Raw genomic sequence first — 22935 nt, forward strand, 5'->3', positions numbered from 1 at the left:
GGCATGAGTCCTTCCCAACTATAGGCATTTGCTCTTTAGGGCTGGTTTTTTCTTATGATTGTTATAAATACAAGTATCTATGGAATTCCTCCAGTTCAATTTCCCCAAACCATTCTGGAAAGCTGGTGGTTTATGTGGAGGGTAGGGGGGGAATCTTGTTTTCTCTCTGAAACAGTAGCTTTTGCTTACACTGGATCCTAAACAAAATGGCCAAGAACTTTAAAACCTCAAATCCTAATGATTGAATTCAGCCAGATCTGATGGTGAAATTCAGTCTGATTTATGGCTGCATCACTTTCTGGGCAGATGTAATTACTCAAGTCAATGGCCTACTGACAAATAAGCATTGAAATTGTCAAAATTAAATTCCCAGAGGGGATCCCTTAAAAATAACAAACAGAAAGTAATGAAAATTAAACCAAAGCAGCTCTCATTTAAAAATCAGGAAATGATTTGATTCTACAAATCCAGAAGTGATGTTAGGTAGCAGTGGATTGGGCTGCTGACAACATGATATCTGACTACCAGTGGCTAAACAAGTAAGAGAATTGTTTATCTCATTCACCAGTAAACTTGGGAGCAGAGAGACCAGGACTGTCCCATGGTTTAACAAGGTTGTGGACACATAGTCTTGTTCCATTTTCCACTTTGCTGTCATCATTCTTAAGATTGTCACTCCATGTTTTAAGTTGGCAGCTGCATCACCAGGTATCATGTTGACATCCTAAGGGGAAACAAAGGAGGAAGGTACAAAAGGCCACTAGCCCATAACAGCCAAACCTAACCCCTTTAAAATGCTTTCTTAGAAATGGCAGGACTAACTTCCTTATGTCTGCCATTGGCTAGAGTTGATCATGTGACCATTCTAGCTGCAAGGGAAGCTGAAACGTCATGGCTGAATGTTTATTATTCCAGCCTTTGTAGTAGAAGGCAAGGGAGAAAGAAGCTGGGAATAGCTTTTGGGTAGCCAATTCATGGTGTCTACAGTGGTGGTTTCTGAATTTAATGCAATCTGCTAGACTGTAATATATTAGTTGGGAAACTGGACTTGAATGCGACTAATAAAAATCCAGCTTAAAATGTCTCAGAAACATCTTGAGGGATAAGGGAGATTTATTTTAAGAATATTCTCTGGGCAAATTACAGTCAGTTCCTGTTGGCTTGAGAGTTTGATTTTAGTTTTGCTGCTTACAGTTTATTTTGAAACAGAATTTCTTCATGCTTCATTTTATTGCTCCATTTTTGTATTTTTCTGCTTTGTACATCTTTTCCAAGTTGGTGGGCGGTGGGGAAGGAGGGAGTAAAGTAGGAAGATAATGAAAGGGAATAATGAAAGATAAACTATATTAATGAATATTCTTTCTCTTTTCTCCATTTCCCCTGAAATGCAAATAAACAAACAATCTAGAATCTAACACATTCTAGGCAAACTTTGTCCATAAGGAGCTGTTAACCCTTGAAATAATGAGAGTACTTCTGAATGAAAGGCTTAGTTTGCCAGCATTGTGCAGTGGTGCAGGCGAACTTGGCTGGAGGTTGGGAGCCAATTCCTGAGGTCCCTAGAGGCAAAAGCGAACTGCCCAGGCAGCATGGAAGCTCTTTCCATGGGACCTTTTCATGTGAGGCAGCATGCCTGGCAGTCGCCTGCATGACAAGCTTACATGCAGCCCCCAGGCAGACCCCAGAGACACAGGGGTCTCTGGCACAGGATGCAGTTTACTGAAGCCCAGGTGTGAGGATCACCCTGACGTGCAACCACTTGAAGCTCACAAGAGGTGGAAAGCACTTGCACAGAAACAAGTGGAGTTGGTGGTGGTGCTGACAGTCTGGAGGGGATAGAAATGAATCTGACAAATGCCATTTAAAGATTGGCCAGTGGTTCGCCTTTGGAGATTTGGATGGCTTCACCATTTGGCTTCTTTGAGATGATGAAGAAAAAATGTGATTCACAACTGTATTCAGTGACTATCCAGTGTGCCCTTATAAGCACATTGGCATACATGCGTGAAAATTTGGCCTTTTCATCTGAATAAAATGGTGCGTTGTTATCAAAATGCTGGAAGAACAGCTGGTGATAACCACGGGGAATTTAGGTGGGGCTGTGATGGCTGAAGAGGTGAGCCCAGGGGTGCAGCTGGCTTTTCTGCTCAGGAGTGAGCGTTAGCTGCAACCAGTAATGGGGACCTGCAGCCTAGGGCAGAGCTCCTCACTCCACCAGTGTCCACCCTCCCTAGGTGAACATAACAGGGCGCTTTGGGGCCTGGAGTAGAATCCAGTAAGTTAGAGTTTCATGGGGAAATGGATTGGAGAGTGAGGAATGTGAACCAGGAATAGTCTGTGGGGCATGATCTGCTTCCATGGCTGTCCTCCACCTCCCATGGGACCTGGGACACCTGCTTGCCTTGATGTTCCTCTTTGACCTGACAAAGCACCGTGTGGTGTCAGAGGTTTTGTTTGTAAAGCTCTTTCCGTTCCCTGGTGTGTTTTATAATAAGTTCAGACTCTGAAGAGCTAGGGTGTGATTTTATTTTTTGTACAGTTATCCTTAAAGAACCCAATGCCAACTGTGGAAAACACTTTTATTGAACCCCATGCATATGGAGAAATGTCAGAAGGGAGCCCAGGTGGTTATTTTCATACCCAGACAGTGTCTACCCAACAGCAGCCTCCTTGGGGAAAATTCAATCCACCATCTGCAAATTTTACTAGTATTAGTTTTACATCACAGAGCCACAAAACAACCTGGACTTCCAGGGTTTTTTTCTGGGCGGGGGGCTGGGTCATAAATATTTGGAAATATAATTCCAACATCCATTTGAAAAAATATTTAAAATTTGGTCGGTCATTTGAGTCGTTCCGGTGTTCTGCCTATGTGTTGTCAACCATCTGATGTTTCTGAATTTCTGAATATTTCTGTGCTATCTGGTATCGTATGAATAATAGCTGAATTTTTCCACATTTCCTCTGAATCCTAGTCTCTATGTCATATATCACATTGATTCCTACCTCCAAGCTATACTGCTATTGTAGTACATCCTAACCTTTTCTGGCTGATTATCTGTTGACTTTTTGGTCCAAGATGTGTGGTTACACTGAGATCTGTGTTTTCTTCATTTCAGAGTCTGGGAAGTATTTGGTGGTTTCCAATGGAAAGTAAAACTTGAACTTCAAACAAAGATGAAGTAGGGAGACTTACGTAAGCACGAAGGGTTTGTTGCATTAAAGAGCAATCTTTGGTATACTTAAGAAATAATTTCAGCATTTTTGGGGTTTTATGGGACCAGTGTATTTCCAAAGCCCTTAACATTCCTTTGGGAGTTTCTTTGTAACTTAGGCTGTCCTCATTGGCTCCTCGTCATTTGCTGCAGGCTGGGTGGGCTGTCATGAATGTTCCACTAGGAATGGCAGTCGTACCAGGTGGTGTCTGCCTCAATTTCTTTGAGTGTGTCCAAATACACTGGCTGTGGGAGTAGCTTCAAAAATGATAATTTTTACTTTTTTTTTTTTTTTTTTAAGATGGAGTCTCATTCTATCATCCAGGCTGGAGTGCAGTGGCGAAATCTCAGCTCACTGCAACCTCCACCTCCCAGGTTCAAGCGATTCTCCCGCCTCAGCCTCCTGAATTGCTGGGATTACAAGTGCCCACCACCATGCCCGCCAGACTAATTTTTGTATTTTTAGTAGAGACAGGGTTTCTCCATGTTGGCCGGGTTGGTCTTGAACTCCTGACCTCAGGTGATCCACCTGCCTCCGCCTCCCCAAGTGCTGAGATTATAGGCGTGAGCTGCTGCACCTGACCAATTTTTACTTTCATAGAAGATCTTGATTAATAATGTCCTAGCCCATTAAGGTCTGTCTACGGATGGCAGAAACCCAACTTGAGCTCATTTAAATTCCAGAATTCATTGGTTCTTGGAGCTATACCATGGGATGGGCAGGGGGCCAGTTGGCCTTTGGGATGCCTAGAACTAGGGCTGTCAGCATCATTGGAACTCTCTCCTCACCTCTGGTCTCTTCTCAATGTGACAGCAAGAGCTGGTCATCAGCAGTGCCAGAATTCTTCCTCCACAGCCTCATGAGCAGAAAGTACTGGCCACATCTCCGGTCCAGCTCCAGTTAGAACAATTCCTGGGACGTTCCCTGGGCAGTTTGGGGTCACTCGTCCATTACCAGAATAATTAGGGGAGCTTTACTGGATAGACAGAAATAATGTGTATTCTTTCCACCATACGGTGTGGATTGGCTTCCTTATAGAGATTTTGTGGGGGACTCTAAGCATTTAGGCAAGCAGGAGGCTTTGGATTCACTTATTTTTACTTTAGGGAACCCTGAAGAAACAGCACCAATTTCAGTCAATGATGGCAGGGGCCACAGTTGCTGAGGGAACTCTCACCCCTTCTGGGCATTGGAAAGACTCTTCCCTGGCTGAGGCCAAATAGTATAAGTAGTAAAGGAGAAAAGCTATTTGGACTTTAATTTCTTTTGGTTTTGAGCTATAAGACAAAGAAAGCACTACGTTTGGAATTTTGTGATGGGATGGATTTCTGTGAAAATCCGGGTGTTCTTACATTGCTTGTATTGTGTTATGAGCAGATTGTCATGCCTGTCATCTCATTCCTGGGACTGTGCTGGGCTATTTTGGACGGCACAAGCTGGGCAAAATTTGGCATTGGAAAAGGACAAGACAGCAGTAAATTTTCAGCCTAGAGGTCAGCTTGACTTTGGAGTTGGCTAAAGAATGAGTTTTACTCATGTCAAAGCCTTCTGGGGTCCTGATAGGAGCAGTACTCCCATCTTTAACCCCAGGAAGATACATGGCAGGTCACTGATGTATCTCCTGAAGGTGGGGCAAGGTCGTCCTCATCCTCACCCTGAGGGGCAGCCACAGCTTGACCACAGGTTGACCGTTGCACCCAATGGGGTCAAGGACAACCAGCTGGGGATGTTCAGGGAGCTTCCAAGGGGAGGAGCTGTGGTACCGAAGAGCACAACAGAGGACGTTTCTGGTCTGTGCCCTGTCCTGCAATCCACGGTGCAGCCAAAAGCGATTGGGAGGAGTACAGCCGGGTCGGCCTTCTTTCTTAACCTGGTGGCGTGAATGGATTAGAAGCCACAGGCATGAGTGTCTCCTCTCAGGTCTGCCTTCCTAAGGGAAAGTTCCATTTGGCTCCACTCGCACGTCCCTGTGGGAGTTCATGGGGTGAGGTCTAGGCCAGTTGCTCTCTGTCCACAACTGGGAAACTGTGTGCTGAGTAGTCTGCCCTGCAGGCTCCTGCTAGGTCCTCCAATGGTCCAGAGCTGGAGTAGGGAAGACCATGAGGTAGGAATCACAATGGTGGCCACACGTTAGCGTCCACATTCTCCAGCTCAGCTTTGTCAGCAATAAACCTGATAATTGGCTTTCTGACTCTTTTATCTGTTTGTTCAATTTTGTTTTGAACTCAAATGTTCATCGTGAGCACTTTTGTGCCCCATGCTTCAAGTTCAGAAATGGGTGCTTCATACATTTAGCCTGGGGAAATGAAACCGAAATGTAATTTGTTATTGATCAGCACACGAGAAATCTATAGGCCCTTTTATTTCTTGGCCAAATGTATTCCATTTGGTATTTGTATCATTTCATTCTCATGCTGCTATAAAGAACTACCTGAGACTGGGGAATTTATGAAGAAAAGAGATTTAGTTGACTCACGGTTCTGCAGGCTGTACAGGAAGCAAGGCTGGGAGGCCTCAGGAAACTTACAATATTGGCGGAAAGTGAAGGGGAAGCAAGCACGTCTTTACGATGGTGGAGCAAGGGGGAGAGAGAGCGAAGGGGGAGGTGCCACACACTTTCAAATAACCAGATATTGTGAGACTCTGTCATGGGACAGCACTAGGGGGATGGTGCTAAACCATTAGAAACCACTCCATGATCTCATCACCCCCTACCTCCAACACTCAGGATCGCAATTCGACATGAGATTTGGGTGGGGACACGGAGCCAAACCACATCACTGTAAGAGATAGGTCCTAGGAATCCATGAATTGTCTAAGTACAGTGGGACCAGGAGTTTTGAGATCCAAAGAGAGTGCAAATCTATTTTTTGAAGACTTGATTTTCAAATAAAATCAAATGGATTTTTAGTTACTTGAATAATTTTCTCCAGGGAATACTTGGTAGAAAAATCAAAGGAGAAATAGCATTTGTTTTTCTTGTAACTGTGCCATCACTCATTGTCTCAGAAAATATTTGGTTTTACCTATTCAACATTTTATTAGTGGATATTTTTTAACCTCAGCTGTGTATTTTAACTTCATTATCTACACTGATTATGTGAGTGGTGAGCTCTGTTTCAGTGCAATCACAGAATTTAAAAATGTAAGCATGTTTATCAGTTGCTGTTTTGTTTCTAAATGGTAGACTGTAAATCAAACTTAAAGTATTCGTTTATTCCCCTAATATTTATTGAATGCTGACTCTGAGCCAACACTTTCAGTGCTGTAGCACATTTGGCTAAAATCAGTGAGTTTAAAAGTTAAAATAGAGCATATTCAGAGGAATTGTGCCTGATAGAAGATGGTTTTATTCTTTGTTTCTCTCTGGATTCGTCGTGCTTTTTTCTTTTTTTTTTTGACAGGGTCTCACTCTGTCACCCAGGCTGAGGTGCAGGGGTACAATGATAAATCATAGCTCACTGCATCCTGTCCTCCCAGGCTCAAGCAATACTCCCACCTCAGCCTCCCATGTAACTGGGACTATAGGTGCATGACCCCATGTCCAGCTAATTTTTTTGTATTTTTTTAATGTATGGAAATGAGGTTTCACCATGCTGCTCAGACTGGTCTCAAACTCCTCGGCTCAGGTGATCCACCTGCTGCAGCCTCCCAAAGTGCTGGGATTACCTACGTGAGCCACCACGCCCAGCCTTGTCATGCTCTTATAACCACCCCTGCCCCCACCTCTGAAATCTACCATCCATTCGTCTTTTTCCTTTTACCTACCTTAAGAACTTAATGAAGTAACTATATGTCATTAAAAAATTGAAACAAAACCAAGACCAAAAGCAACACTTTTAATCCAGAAAGATTCAGTTACTATTTCAAATCACAGTTTTCTCAGCATGATTTCTCTACGAATTATGTCATTATGGCATTATTTTTACCATTGATTCACTTTTTTCATTGATTCTGAACCTTCCTTCTCTTTATTCTGAGAAATAGTGCTTGACAGAGTTTCCTTGAGAGGAAGCATGTTTATTTTCGTCCACTATGTATATGCCTGGACACTGAAGGATGACGCTGAATATCTAATTCAGGTGCTTGAACAGGTGGTGGTGTCTGAACCAAGATTTTGAATAATTGGATATTGAATTTCATTCTGAATGTGTTCAGTTTGAAACTCATATTGGACCATATAGACAGTAGGGGAATATTGGTCTGGAATGTTTAGGCCAGAAATAGACATGCAGAGGTCAACAGTTTTGCTGGTAGTTGGAGCCTGTGTAGCATCCCACAGTCCTCTCCCCAAAGGCTTCCTGGGATGTGTCTCCCTACTTCTTGGAGCCCAGGACAGCTTTTTCAGAGCCTTCCGGTCTCTCGAGGGAGGGAGGGGAGGTCTGGCAATGTGATGTGATTCCTTGGACAGATCTGTACCTGATGCCTTTAGGGTCTGCGATTGCTACAGTTCCTCTCCAGACTTTAGCTTTCATTTTGATTCATAGACGTTCCCCATGGACCCAAATCCACAGAGTCTCTGAATTGAAATTGGACACGTGGAGTTTGTCTGGGTCAACAAATAAAGGATTTCTTCCGGGGTCATGGTAGAGGTCAGTGACTGGCCGCCAGTGGACTGAGTCCAGCCAGCTCGTGTGTGTGTGTGTGTGTGTGTGTGTGCACCCTACATAGTGTTTTTTTTTTTTTTTTAAATGGAGTTAATCACCAATTAATACACAATTGGGAGTTTTCACACAAAAATCAGGGTTTTTAGCTTCTTAGAAAAAAATCTCAGACTGTCTGACAATGTGGAGCCTGGACACTTTTTGTCTGAATTTCTTTTTGTCAGCAGGAACCTAACTGAATTGTGCCTTTAGATGGAGCATATACTCTCCATTGATGTCACTTGCTGGAGGTTCATGGTCCTTGTAGGCATTTCATGGTCTTCATGACTTACAGGCAAGATTCTTGGAGACCCCTGGATTGATCTTGCTGGTCTTACATCTTTTCCTTCAACCATAAACCATTTAAGTGAGCACCAAGTGTGTGAGCAGCACTGAGTGAGAAGGTGAGGAAGGGGCAGGTGGGGTGTGGTGCCCTGAAGGGGCAGGTGAGGTGTGGTGCTCCATCCACTATGATTAACAGACCCTGCAGATGTTGGTCAGGTTGGCCCAGGGACCTACCTTTGGACTCAGGCTTAGTTCTGGACTCAGCATGTCAGCAGCCCCAGGGAATCTCTGGAGGCCTATCTGTGCAAGCTGAAGACCCTTCAAAGACACACATTGGAGAGCCATTGGAATCTTGGACTCTGTCTATCTAAGAGCAGTCATGGATCCATACTTTGACCCCTGAACAAAACCGGCCTCCTTGGGCCCTTCTGGATAAGTCCTGGAGTTGGTGCTAGATCAAAGTAGGAAATCTAGGTGCTGATTGTGCTCTTATTTTTCATTCTCCAGCAAACCAATAAAGGTCATATTCCCCATGGGAGCCACGGCACAGAAGTGTCTAGCCTGGCAATTGCTGGGTATCTGAAAGACAACCAAAATATTATTTTGTCACTCAGTCCCCAGCAAAATATTCTTGAATCTGAATAAAGTTTACTGGTATGAACTGTGGAAGTGATTTTGTTGTGTTATGAAATCTTTGGAGTCATAGCAGGCTCTTACTGGCTTTCTTCTTCTGTCTGGAGCACCTTACCATCTGTCTCCACTCAAAGACAGTCTTGAATGAGGAAGGACACAGACAGGAAATTCTTTTTATTTAACCCAAATCCCTTAGGCTGCAACTTAAGCTCCTTTCCTCATTTTGCATCCTGTGAATATGAAAAAACATCTTGTCATGGCCCTACCTGTCATGCATGGACTGTGAAGTTACCTCCCAATGTTCCTTCTGTTGGACTATATGATTCCTGTTGAATTGATGTTTGAGTTTGTCCTTTTTCTTTAGAGACCCAGTGCATGGGATAGATAGCTTTAAAGAATGTATCCAGTATCATCTTCATTAGATGAGAATACTGTAAATGATTACAAAGATTCTATGATTCATTTGTCCAGCAGAGAGGATGGTCTGTTTCAAGTTTCTAAGAACACTTAAAAATAAATAAGGACTCACTTTGTCATATTTCATCTTTATGCTATCAGAGTGCTGATTCCACAACACAGAACTCAGAATGCAACCAACAGAGCCCGAAGCTACATTCACACTCCTTATAGCTTTATTTCACGTTGAAGGGCTGCACTCGTGAGACCTTCAAGACGATAATCAGGAACAGAACAAACTGTCATACTTCTAACCCCAAGGATATGTTTTCTGTCAAGTAATCTAAGCTCATGCCCATTAATTTGCGCTTGCCAGAATGATTATTCCTTAGTTAGATGCTGGTTTGATGACTTCAGAGCTGAGGCACTGGGGGTGAGAGGCAGGGCTGGAATGATGGGCGGGATTGCTTTTTATCTGGGCCTCCTGTTTGTCTTTTTGTCCAGTTCTCTCTGAGTTAGGCATGGACAAGTTAGGCATGAAGCACCAAAAATGACATCAATTTTAATATCAAAGTCCATGGGAATCCAGGAAATGAAAATATCTCATCAGGTGGTGTTTTGTTTAACTGACCCAGTTGGTGTGTGGTGCGGTGGGTGGGAGGAAGAGGTCATGATATTTGGCCTAAGGCATTTTGAGAACCTTTAGTTCAGAATTGATCTTATAAGGAGATTGACAATAAGGTTGCCTGTAAGATTTGGTTTCAGGATCCCCAAAATGCCTTTATGTTAGGTAACTCTCTAAGGCTTAAATTGTCACTATTAGAAAGTCACTCCTCTGGTTTAAAGTTTTGTCTTAAGAGTGCAAATGTCCCTGAGAGAGAACATCACTCACTTACTCTGTTTCTTCCAGAAGAGAGGGGTCGATGAGGACACACAGCACAAGGTGAAGTGATTGTGGTGGGTAGGGAGGAAGAGTGCTCCCAAGAGAAGAAGATGGTGGGGGAAGGTGGGGTGGAGGGTGGTAGGAGTGGTAAACAGCTCTGGAGGTCTCACAGTTTATTTTAGGATAGTATGTTTCAGTGGATATGGTCATTGACGGCTGATAATAAGAGACCAATTCCGAGGGAGCAGGAGCTTCTGGCAGAGCTGGGCTTTGGAGTTGGGCAAAGCCATGTGTGTAGTTGGCTCCGTCCCTGGTGTAGCTGTGTGACTCAGCACAGAAATTACTCTATGCTGTGTCCAAGGATAAATGCAAAGTATCACAGGGAAGAACAATGAACATATACATAAATTGCTCTTTTCGTGTGTCAGTATTAAAAGTAATGTTCTGGCCTAGGTAGCTGTGTACTGATTGAATCACTGTGCTGGTAGAAAATGTGACAGTATTTGGGCTTCACAGTTCTCACATTTTAGAATGTCTATTCAAGATCTCACTTTTCTTGAGGGAGATTTGGAATTGAACTGTAAAGAAAAGTGCTATATGTATATTCATTCATTCATTTTCTTCCTTGGGAGAAATGCTCAACCATGAGCTTCCGTTTGTAGTTTTCGGATATCTTGTTTTGCTTCTGCACACCTTTTGGTCAGTATGAAATGTTGGATTCCTGGGAATGATTCCTGCTGAAGTTGCTTGTAGGTAAGGAAAGGTAAATGAAAATCAGAGAAGAGTCACCACTATTGCTAATTTTAAACACCCAGAAATTGATTCGTGTCTTCATAGTCTTCCCAACTCAAAATTTCCCAGAGAGCATGAGGCTGCTTACCTGTGATTTCTCCCTCACAGGTTTACAGGAACCTGAGCTCTGGAGCTGGGAGGGAATGCTTTGTAGATTTTTATCTGTGTCCATACCTAACATCATGCTTTTGTCTCCAGAATAGACATTCTTTCTCTAATGCTTCAAAATCCTCAAATTCATACTATACTTTCGTCCCTTGAATTTCTCTAAGGAGTTCTTTCCCTTGCTAATCATTTTACTCCAGAGGCAATGGGCAATTCTGGGGGGAGTGATGTGTGTTAGAATTATCTATGTTTATTCTGTTCAGAATTTTCATCCAATATTAAAATCACATACTAACTCACATATGTGTCATCACGAAACATGCTCCTTTCCTTTTCTTCTTCCCTGAGACTCCAAATGCGTTTTTCTTAATGTTACTAAGTTTAAAGGTTGTTGGTTTTGTTTTTAGGTTACTTTTTTCTTTCCTGAAGCATGACTCAATAGTCAGTTTCAGTTCCAGGTTTGCCCTAGATTTGTTTGACTGTGTTTGACTGTTGCTTGAATATTTCACATACATTTATATTATGTTGCATTACAATATGGGTTACATAGTGAGTCCAGAGATTTTATTTGACAAAATGTTATGTTTCACTTTAGTAATTTTGAAAATGAACTGAATTTCTTTGGAACCTCGTAAGTCAAGTTAAAAAACTGATCGTACTTTGTACTAACTTGTTTTTCTTCTGGAACAAAATATGGAAGCATTTAAATTAGATGTATGCTGATAGAACCAGAGTTTTACCACCCCTTTAAGCTGTTGATGATCTTGGTTTGTTTTCTTTGTGGAAATAAATGCTTCTGTTATCTCACTTAGAATACAATGGATATTTTTCTTAATCAGGACTGTTTTATACTGTTCTCTCAGAGGTGTTTAAAGATTGTCCAGCTGCATCACACAACATACTAATAACTTATTTACTATATAAATGCTACTGGAGAATATGGCAAATTACTAATTTGTTATTCTGTCACTAGCAAGACAGTGTAATCAAGCCAGCCAATGCCTAGAGTTTATTTTGATTTGTTTCCCTTTTGGTTTAAATTTACCACCCACAGTTATCCAAAATACGCAAAGGCCTGTGGGTTTGGTATATGTGTTTTGTTGTCATACTGTAATGACTGTACTTAAAGTCTTTCAGATCATACTGATTAAACGTCATTTACTGTTTTCCTAACAATATCAAAGAGGATTAAAAAAATTCATTTTCCCAATCTGTTACTGCCATGAGTTGATAGTTGCGCTGTTTACATAGTTGACCACCCACTGAAGCCAAGGCACGTGAAACTGCTGTCCACTAAAATGGGCCTGAAAGTCACGTGGGACCCACCCAAAGATGCTACCAGTAGACCTGTGGAGCATTACAACATTGCCTATGGGAAGTCAATGAAAAGTCTTAAATACATCAAGGTGAATGCGGAGACATACTCCTTCCTTATTGAGGATGTGGGTAAGTGACACTCTGATCTTGTTCCCAGTCAGAATTAACTGTGCACCAACATTCTCAGTTGCATTCTTAGGATGACGGTGAGACAACCCATGGCTGGGTTCAAAGTCCCTTGCAGTTCTTTGGGAATGGAGAGCTGAGTTCTGAGGGGGCTGCTGTTTGACAGCCGGCATTGGACACCTGGGGTTCCCCATCCGTGCATGTGGACTCAAGTATTCCTGTCTCCAAACTGATGCAGGCAGACGATTTTTAGTTTCTGAATGTGCTTTCAGAAAGTAGATTGATCCTTTTTTCACTTCGTAGAAACTTGACTGCTAGACAATGGAGTGGGCTGATCTAGAGACTTCGAACTTACATGCCATTTTATAATCAGAGATTGGGCAAGTCGTATGTCCCTGTAGACGTGGAATACGTTATGCCTAGCCACGTCTGGTTAAAGATGTAACACTTTGCCCTATTTAAATTTGATTTTAACTTGATTCTGGAGGTTTGGAATATTTGAGATCTTGCCTCAATATATTTTGTCTTATAAGTGCAGATGTAGTTGGTTTTGGGCTTAGGCTTCGAGCTGCCTCTGAATCCTCCGTCTTCTACTTTTTGATTCCAGTAACCTAAAGCCCCATTGATTCTTGCACCATGTCATGGCCCAGCGTTAAGATGGATCATAAGGAAGGAACAGAAGTCAGCATTTAGGAAACAGGTCTCCTCTTGTGCCACCTTAGCACTTTGATCCTTTAGTGGATCACGAGCTCCTCAGCTTTGGTCCCCTGACCACAGCTGACCACACTTACTCCTTCTCCACCTCCTGCATTTGACATCACGCTTCCTGGGTAACAGAGCAGAAAGTGTATAAAAGGGAGATGAAGGAAGACAGACTCCCTTCCTCATGGCTTCAGCTAGATGTCCATTTCCCTTAATCTCTTCCACATCACCTTGGCTCCCCAAGGCCAGCTGTGAGGTTAAATGGAGATTCTATCAGATCAAAGGCATGAGCAATCATATCTGCTTGCTCAAACCTCGGATTGTCATGATAGCTGCAGAGAAGAAAAACATGTGAAAAGAGAATCACAGAGCTCACTAAAAAACAAATAGTATCTCCCAGACAACTTTCTGATGAGTTAACTCTACGGGTATCAAACACATGTGGATTAAATTTCTTTGAAATACAAACAAGCTCAGACTAAAGAGAGAAAGTGTCTGGGGAAGCATGATTTTGCATTCTGCCTGACCCCAGGGCATTTCCCAATTAGCCTGGTAGGTCGTGCCAAACCCTGAATGCCACCAGGCCCTGCCACAGTGAGAGAGAAGTCACACCAGTCTTGATCTCAGGGAGCATCAGCCAGGCTTCTGTTCATGGGCCTCTGGCTTGAGGACTGAGTGAAGTTTTGTTATAGTAATGCTCCCTACTTTGAGAAAGGTCATTGTCATTATGACCTTTGACAGAACTAACCCTCACCTCTCCAGCTCTCATACCCTGAAATACCCACAGACTTTCATCTCTTCAAGGAATTGACACCCCACTTACCTGTCACAAGAGAGTGATTCATTTTCGGGAAACCTAGCACTTACTAGGGTTTTACTTTGCAGAGCTACACGTTCAGGGTGCCCTCCCCTGTAACACGGGTCTTCGTTTCCTCTCCCATCCCATCAACTTTAGGAGCTCAGCCTAAGAGACCTCTGCTATTTGGCCTTGACCCCTAGATGAAAGTCAAAAGGTGAAGCCCAGTTATGTCAAGATAAGCATTTCCAAGACTCCAGGAAATACATATTTTTCTAGCTTTTTGTTGGAATGGTCAAAAACAACATGCAGACATAGTAAGAGGAACATTTTATTGTGAAAAGGAGAAAATTTAATGAAGCTTTACGTATTGCAGTGAAGGTTTGCCATGTGCTGCATTTGATGAGTTACATTGACATTTCTTATTATTTACTGGAGATTTTCATTTGGAGCCTCTAACGGGGAAAGATTATTAGTAGTGACTGACAGTGTATGTTCAAACACCTATTTAGTGGACAAGGAGTTCCTGTTTCCTACATGGATTTCACATTAAAACCCTCAAAAGCTCTTTTTGTTGACTGTTTATGAATCCAGGTTTATTACACACGTCATGTACCTTGTATGAAATAAAGTTTATGTTCTTTGGGTCATGTGTTTTTCAGTTGCATGAGAAGAATGTTAGTGATTTTAATTTAAAAAAAGAGAGACATCTATCATTATGCTTGTCACTAAATTTGGATTTTTGTATTTGGTATAACTGGTATAAGGAAGATGGTTATTCATGGTTAGTGAGTGAAACTGTGTCATTCTTGGAGATCTGAATCGGTGGCTTGATATGAACCGTATGTTTCAGAGCCGGGGGTAGTGTACTTTGTGCTGCTTACTGCAGAAAACCACAGTGGAGTGAGCCGTCCTGTTTACAGAGCTGAAAGCCCACCTGGTAAGTCCTATCTAGAATCAGAGGCTGTAGTGTTGTTACTTAGATTGGGAGCGACATCCCTTCTTGTTTCTTCCAGTAAATGTAAATTTAGAGTTATTAAATAATTTTTGAACAAGAACTTTTTAGACTTGTCTAGCAAGCTGACAGATTGAAAAGTGGAAGAGACACTTACCCTTTCTTTTAAAAGAGTTTTAATGTAGGTTATTAGCATTTCATCCAGACGTTTTGAATACTCGCTATAGTAAACCGTGCGTAAAAGACCAAAAATATGTATTGTCCGTAAAGCTGAGGTGTCGAGTCACTAATATGGGCTGAGCAGATCCTTTTGAAGATTGTTGAAAAGATCATTTAGTTGTACATTATGGATGCACTGTAATGTGGAAAACCCAACAGTCCTCGTTTCTAACTATCAAGTTGCATTTCCTTAATTTAGGAGGTGAATGGATCGAGATTGATGGTTTTCCCATTAAGGGTCCAGGACCATTTAATGAAACCGTCACAGGTACTACTTGCTCCTTCATGTCAGATTCATGTTTTCACTGAAGCAACGTCTCGCAAGAGAGTTGTGCTTCCGTCACACACATGTGCTCACAAATCTTCACTGAGTTCCCATCGCTAAACTAACACACACGCCACACAGTCTTGGTCAATCTGTTGTGCACCCGATGAACTAGACTGTAACCAGTGTTGCTTACTGTTCACCGTTCTTTCATGTTCTCGTGTGGGGAAGTGTCTGCGTCTACATCTGGGGATATTGTTGCCCTCTTCCCAGGCAAATATGGTGGTTGAGATGGCAGTACTGACCAGATTAGGATATTTATAGCTCTTCTACCTGTGAATCAATGAATGGGGTACCCCCAAAATAGTGGCTTTTATGGGCTAACATGTTGCTTCAAGTCTTGCTTTTTTCTTATGACCTTGGGATATTTTGTGATATGTTAGATGACCTACCTTCCATCTCTGCTCCATATTTGTGTATCTGTTTGTTTTCTCATTTGGATGTTCATGTTGTCTGGTCATATTGTTTTACTTGCTGAGAAAAGTGTTGACATTTCTTATGTGTTTCTTGAATATATTTAATTGATGGTGAAAAAATAATGTAAAATGAACGCAGCTGTTTCAGAATGTGGTTGGGTAATATCTCAAAGGCACGGTGGTGAGGAGCTATGTTTTATTTTCATGTGCCATGTGTTTAAATATATCAATCTGGCATTATTGTTGACAGGAAGGTGAGTATGATGAAACCAATGATACTTATCTGCTTTTCAGACCAGATATGATGGTGTAGGTGGTCTTCACAGTGCATGCTATCTGAAAAGAGAGTGGAAGAACAAAACAATCAGAAAGGAAAACTGGCTTTTGGGGAGAGGCTAAGTGTTCTTGTTTGAATGACTATGAGGTGTTGCAATGGAAATGGTTTGTAGGTGATTTGAGAAGACAGAATGGAAGTTGGAAGAGGCAAGTAAGAACATGGACTTAGGAGTCACGCTATAGGGCAGAATTTGAAAGAGAGAGCCCATGAGTGGTTGAGGATTAGCAGAAAGAAGAGCAGGAGCTCAGGAATCAAAGCATGGAAATACTGACAGTAAAATGGTCAACAAGTTAGTACACCTAGCAAGTGTGCAAAAGAAGAAAAGGTGTTTATTTTCAGAGGTTGTTTACCTCTGAAGACACACACGTAAACAGACACATATGAACCTTTTACTGTTGGATGTTTGTGCCTTGCATTTGTATCTTATATTTTGTGTTTTAAATAAGCGTTTTATTTTTACATCCTTCCTGATAAAGTTTTTTGAATGACAATAGCTTTAGAACAAGTGATTTTCTTGCTTTTTCAGAAGTAATTAATTTCTTATGCCCTCTTTAATAGTGTGTGTGCACACTTGTGTGTGACCTTTCTGAGTAAGCAAGCAGAAACTCTGGGGACCAGGGATCAGACAGCCGTGTTCCAGCTCATTACTGGTTGTATGTATTGTGAGATTATTTAACTTCTGTCTGCAGGAGGCTTTGTAGGCCCTGGTTGCCAACCACTCTGCTATATTACATGATGTTTAATTTGTCATACATGGTGATTAAAAAAGATACCACAAAAAATTGCTGGCTCAAACCACTTGAAGCATATAATATAAAGCAAAACTTAAAAAAAAAATCAGGAATATCTAGAATGCACAGACTAGGTTAAAGTACTTCATAAATTACATTTCATTGTTAATAAAAATAATAATTTTGTGAAATTATCAGTAAGTGATCACCATGTATCTATACCTTTTGATGAGGCTTGGAAAATATGATCTGCTGTTATTCCAAGAAATTGTTAAATATATGATAATCTTGTCAAACAAAAGAAGTCTTCAGAATTCCCTGTCTTCATTCAAAGAGGAATTCGCCTTCAAAAACGCAGACATTAGCATGGGCACCTGGTGTTAAGGTCCAAAGGGATTCACCTCAGTGCTTTGACTGATAGGGTCTCACGTCCTTCCTGTGTTTTCTCAGAAACCAGAGGAATAGCCATTTTTTAATTTAATTTTATTTTTATTTATTTATTTTTTTGAGATGGAGTCTCGCTCTGTCGCCCAGGCTGGAGTGCAGTGGCGCCATCTCGGCTCACTGCAAGCTCCGCCTCCCGGATTCACGTCATTCTCCTGCCTCAGCCTGTGGAGTAGCTGGGACTAGAGGCGCCCCCACGCCCGGCTAATTTTTTGTATTTTTTTTTAGTAGAGACGGGGTTTCACCATATTAGCCAGGATGGTCTCTATCTCCCGACCTCGTGATCCGCCTGCCTCGGCCTCCCATAGTGCTGGGATTACAGGCGTGAGCCACTGCACCAGGCCAGGAATAGCTATTCTTTTAAGCTGCTAGAAACAATGGCTGCAGTTCTGATTCCAGAAGATCTCCTTTTGCAGGCTTACAGCTATCTCAACTGAATTGTCTTTACCTAAAAATAGGACTTTAATTATTTCATTCACTTATTACAGGTGGAGGTCTAGGTGCTAGAGGTACAAGCTAGACAAGGGATCACCTCAGTGAAACTTACATTCTAATAAGAAAGAAGGATAACAAACAAATATGCACAAAATGATGCATATAATCTATTAATTTGCTGGGGCTGCCATAACAAAATGCCACAGGCTGGGTGGCTTAAACAACACAAATTTATTTCTCTTGATGATTGGGTCTAGAAGTCCAAGGTCCTAATGTTGGCAGGTTTGATTTCTCCTGAGGCCTCTATCCTTGGCTTGTAGATGGTCACCTTTTTGCTGTGTCCTCGAATGGCCTTTTCTTTGTAAACATGCATCCTTGGTATCTGTGTGTCCACATTTCCTTTTTATAAGGTCACCAGTCAAATTGGATTAAGGCCCCAGCCTAATGGCCTCATTTTAACTCACCTCTTTGAAGACCCTATTTGTGAATATGGTCACATCTGAGATACTGGGGTTAGGACTTCCAACATATGAATTTGGCAGAGGGGGCACAATGAAACCCGTAACACAATCATAAATTATTTTAAAAATCAACAGTACTGTAATAGAGAATAAGCAGATGGGAGTGAGGGTTTGGGAGCTTAGGAGACCCTGATAAGACGGCGGCACCAAGTTGAAATCGTAAGGGACTGTGAGGGTGAAGCCATGTGGGGAGGAGGAGGAGGAGGACCATACCAGAGAGTCCTGGACGTCGGGCAAGACTTCAGCAATTCCCAGACTGGTCAGTCATCCAAATATGAAACCTCTCGGGACTCAGGAAATGACAGGACCAAGCGAGAATGTGGCGCGAGGGCAGCAGTTTTGGCTCCTCTTGTGTTGCTCATCTCACTTCTCCCAGCCGGAAAGCTTTCTTTGTACTTAATGCAGAATCCCTCTTGCTGGGATGGAAATCTGTATCCTCTTGTTCTGTCCCCAGGGAAGAGATGTCACAAGTCTGTTCATTTACTGGAATACTATTATGTGGCTTTTCTGCAGACTTCTTTTCTGCAAGTTGTTTTGGCTTTTTTCTGTAACTGGATCTGAGTAACCTGGCAGTGCAGAGCCAGGCGCTGGGGGTCAGGACAGGGACACAGACACGTCCCTACTCCGCTACCCGCCAGCCTAGGGCCTCAGCCCAGCTAGTTAGTCAACTTTTGTCAAACTCTTCATCTGGGAAACAGTGTTAGGTTCTGGTTAAGTTTAGTTCTGAATATGATCATATCTATTTAATCATTTTTAAGGTTTTTCTAAAAATAGAGTCCTCTGTGCTTTTCTCAAGTTTTGGAGCCTACACTAGGCCTAGGACTGAAATAAAAGTCTAATTTCTCCCTCATTTTTCTTTACATTATATAATTCACGATGCTTGCTCATTTTTTTGGACAAATGGTAGGTTGGACTCAAGTTCAGCATAGAGTCCACAATTACTCCTTGGCCATTTCCAGTTGATGCTGCGTGATACTCACCTGCGGACCAGCCATTCCCTTCCTTATCTTGGTCACCCACTGACTTCCAGATTGCTCCCTAAATCCAGCACCTTCAGGCACTTGGCGCATAGTGGGTCTCTATGCCAGGCATCCATGACAATGACCCATTTGATATTCTCACCTCCTGGCTCTAACTGCCACCTCCCCTCATGGAGTTAAAGTTACTGATAGAGTTGATCCCTTCCAAAATCTAGACTCCTGGAATCCCCATCTGATCACCATCATCTCACTTCCTCAACGCCCTCGTGTCAGAAGCTTCATTTCAGACTGTAGTAGACTTTAGACCTGTAGACCCTTCCCAGCTGCGGGGTCCAGAAGCTGCCGCTGTCCCGTTTCTTCTTTACTTTATCCAGGTCCCATCATTCCAACCACACTCCACATGCAGGTCTGCCCCCGTCGTTTCAGCGGCCTCACTGCTGGAGTGCTGCCTCTGCCCGTTGCTCCACCAGGACCCCCAGCTTGCTCTGTCTGCCATGCTGATGACTGGGCTTTGTGAAACAGATGAAAAGTTGATCTGATCTGAGTTACAACGGCTTGTCAGAGCTGGTTTTCTCACTTCATCCAGGCCCTCAGTGCTGCTTGGCCACTTCCTGATTGTCCTCACACAGTTTCCTTTCTTTCTGCCATAGTGGTTAGTCCAAAATGTCACCACTTTGCTCCAGCCCATTTCCTGGCCTGGGTTCCTTTCACTTCTAGTAGGTGACTTGCTTCCTCCTTCCCTGGGGGGGGATGAAGGTTTCAGCTGACCTTCTTCTCCCTCCTGAACCCTCACTGCTCCCTTCCCTCCTGCTGGCTCCAAGGAAGGGCTGTTGTCACCTTCTCTTTAAGGCTGACTTCATCTACATCAGTTTCTTGGAAAGCATGGTAGACCTGAGGGCAGATCTGGGGCGGGATTCATCTTTGGATCCCTCCCAGTGCCTGGCTCAGAAAGTTGATTCCTACTGTTGAACTAATTATTTGACACCGAAACAACGAAACTATGAAAACACGAAAAGCCAAAGTTTGGCATTGTAAATATTTTGGCATTTTAAATATTTCTTATCTAGCACTCTTTTCATGGGCATATCTACAGAATGATGGGACATGTATACCCCAAACTTGTATTTTGGCCTTTTCTGTCAGTATTTCATCAACATGAGCACCAATTTTCAGGCATATTATCTTGACAGTTTATTTAAATATGACTGATGTGGAAGTTGAAAACTCTAAACATAATGTCTTGAGATGGCTCTCTCCCCAATCTGCTGATTCAAGAGTATAATTAATCCACCAAACCATAATCTCGACACTATTCACCTCTGAACACCTGGCTCCGGCTCCAGGTTGAGGCCCTGACTAGCACTTAGCCATCAGCAACCCCTGTCTTCCAAGCACCTCAGGTTTCTCAGCCATGAAATGATGGGATTCAACAAGAAGCTTCTAGTTCCTTTCTAAGAACTTTCTTAGGCTCCAAAGTTCTTTCTAAGGTTCCAAGTTTCCTTTTAGTTTTGAAATGTCATGAATCTATGAGACCGAGTGAACTGATTCCACTTTTAATGAATGATGCTAAGCTTTGTGAGCACTAGGAAACCATTTGTCATACTGAACAAATGGCTGTTTTCTTATTTCTTTACCCTACTTTGAATATTTTAGGCCAGTGCATTCAAAAGTCATATTAGTGAAGGAGGCAATGCTAAATTGTAATTTCTGCATTTTGAGAATGTACCTGAATACACCAAAGGTACACAGAAGAAACACTTGTCCCAGTGATAACACTGGAAAGCACCTCTCCAAGGGTCCCCTTGTTGAGTGTCCTCCCCTCTGTTCGCAATGGCGGAATTCTGCTGAATGAACCAGTGGAGCTGGCCGTGTCAACTTATTTAAACTGACATGTGTCATTGACGCTTGGTGCAAAAGGTGCCAGCACAGTAAACCAATAGGCAAAGCAAGGGCTCCACTAGATATTTCTGCAGCCAGGCAGTGGAGCTGCTGAGCACCAGACTCGTGCTTAACATGTATCCCAATTCAAAATCATGGAATTAATTATGAATCAAAGACTGCCTTCTTTCCCAGTACAATTTCAATCAAAGCCTTTGGCCAATGGGGAATTAATGCCTGTGGCATTATTTTCGCAGTAGCTTTCTCATGCCGATATTAGTTTTATTTAATGTGCACTTCACAGGGCAAAAGTTTCTGGTTCATGGCCTGGAAGGTGAGCTCCTCAAGGGCAGGGTACTTTGATTTACTCATCTTCCTGTCTCCAGAGCCTGGGGCAGTTGCCCAGTGGATGCTCAGGAGACGTTTGTTCAGTGGAAATGCATTTGGAGGTGGCTTCTGCCCCATACCTGTGTTTGGTAGAGGAGTGGGCATTGACAAGAGTGTTGACAAGAGCTGGGGCTTGGATGTTGCAGAGGTGCCTGTGAGAAGATTGGGGTCATCTGTGTCTACTTCAACATTGATTCGGGGGTTCTGGGCAAGCCAGTTTGTTGAACTCAGATTGGTGCTACCATTAATCAGAGATTCTATTTCTTGCCTTTTGCTAGTTTGAGGGCCTGGGCAAAAAAAAAAAAAAAGATGTGTGCATCTGTAAACTGGAATTCTTTGGGCTGGCTGGTCTATGAAGATGAGGTGTTTGCACAGCCAGATCCATGGGCTGTGGTGGGGTGGCCTGCCCACTACTCCCTCCCAAGGAAGTACTGCCCCAGAATGAGCCCTTCCACCCTAAGGGCTTGAATCTCTTTATCCGAGTGCTCGTTTCAAAGCTGCCTCTCATGTTAAAATATAGCTAGACTTTGCTAATTGTAGAGCCCATTCTTTAGGTAATAAAAATGTGGGAGACAGAGGTTTGTGTGAGGAGCTGTTTGACTCCATTTAGCTAGATGTCCTTGGGGAGAAGCAAAGGCCTCAGGAGTCCCTGCTGGCACCACACCCCCCTGCCCCCACAGAAATGCTATGGAAGGGAGGCAGGAAGGAGCTAGCTGGCCAGAAAAGAGATAACTGGACGCAGCCTTTTCCTACCTTTGAGCTGAAATCACAGGCATTTCATGTGAGGACACAAACAGTGGGGGTGAGGCGCTTTCTTAGGACACCAGGATGTGTGCTTATTTCAGAGACTGATGAGCGGTTGTTCCGAGTGTGAGGGGCGGGGGCCCTGGGAAGGTGGGAGATGGGTGGTCCCTGCCTGGGCAGCCCTGCATGAAGCGCTTGCGTTCAAGTCCTGGAAGAACCTACGGTAGTTTAATAAAACCTAATACTTCTGATGAGGCCAGCATCTTGGGTTCAGTTGCTGTTTTCTGATTGATATCTGGGCTTTTCTCCGGATATCTGCGAGAAAAAGAGGGCAGGTGTGGGTCTGTGATACCTCTGAGAGGGGAAGCAGCTTTTGTGGGATCCCTGCAAATTCAGATATTAGACCTGAAAGGAAGCACTTCCCTTTAAAGTTATCAACCTACTCATATATTGTAACTGGATCTTTCATCTGCAGGTGAAGCCAATGTGTGTGTGTGTTGCAGAACAGTTAAAAGCTGAAGTAACCAATAGCCGTTTAACAAAACAAGGTCTTTGATTGCCAGAAGACAACTGCATTACTTACCATTCTATTCCCAAAGGAAACAAATACAGAAGAACTTTAAACTGAAACAATCCCCAACAAATCAAAACCCTTTGAACTGAGGTCTA

The 22935-nt window shown here is 42.8% G+C and overlaps 1 protein-coding gene across 1 annotated transcript in view; it reads left to right on the forward strand.

Annotated features, from left to right (window-relative positions):
- FNDC1 (fibronectin type III domain containing 1) overlaps positions 1–22935 on the forward strand; it is a 102686-nt gene that overhangs the window by 15488 nt on the left and 64263 nt on the right. Inside the window, exons 2-4 of the mRNA XM_003898350.4 lie at positions 12205–12399; positions 14748–14834; positions 15268–15336. Coding sequence (XP_003898399.2) covers positions 12205–12399; positions 14748–14834; positions 15268–15336 — 351 coding nt within the window. The remainder of the gene's footprint in view (positions 1–12204; positions 12400–14747; positions 14835–15267; positions 15337–22935) is intronic.

This window comes from Papio anubis, chromosome 6 (genome assembly GCF_008728515.1).
Source record: "Papio anubis isolate 15944 chromosome 6, Panubis1.0, whole genome shotgun sequence".
NCBI lineage: Eukaryota > Metazoa > Chordata > Mammalia > Primates > Cercopithecidae > Papio > Papio anubis.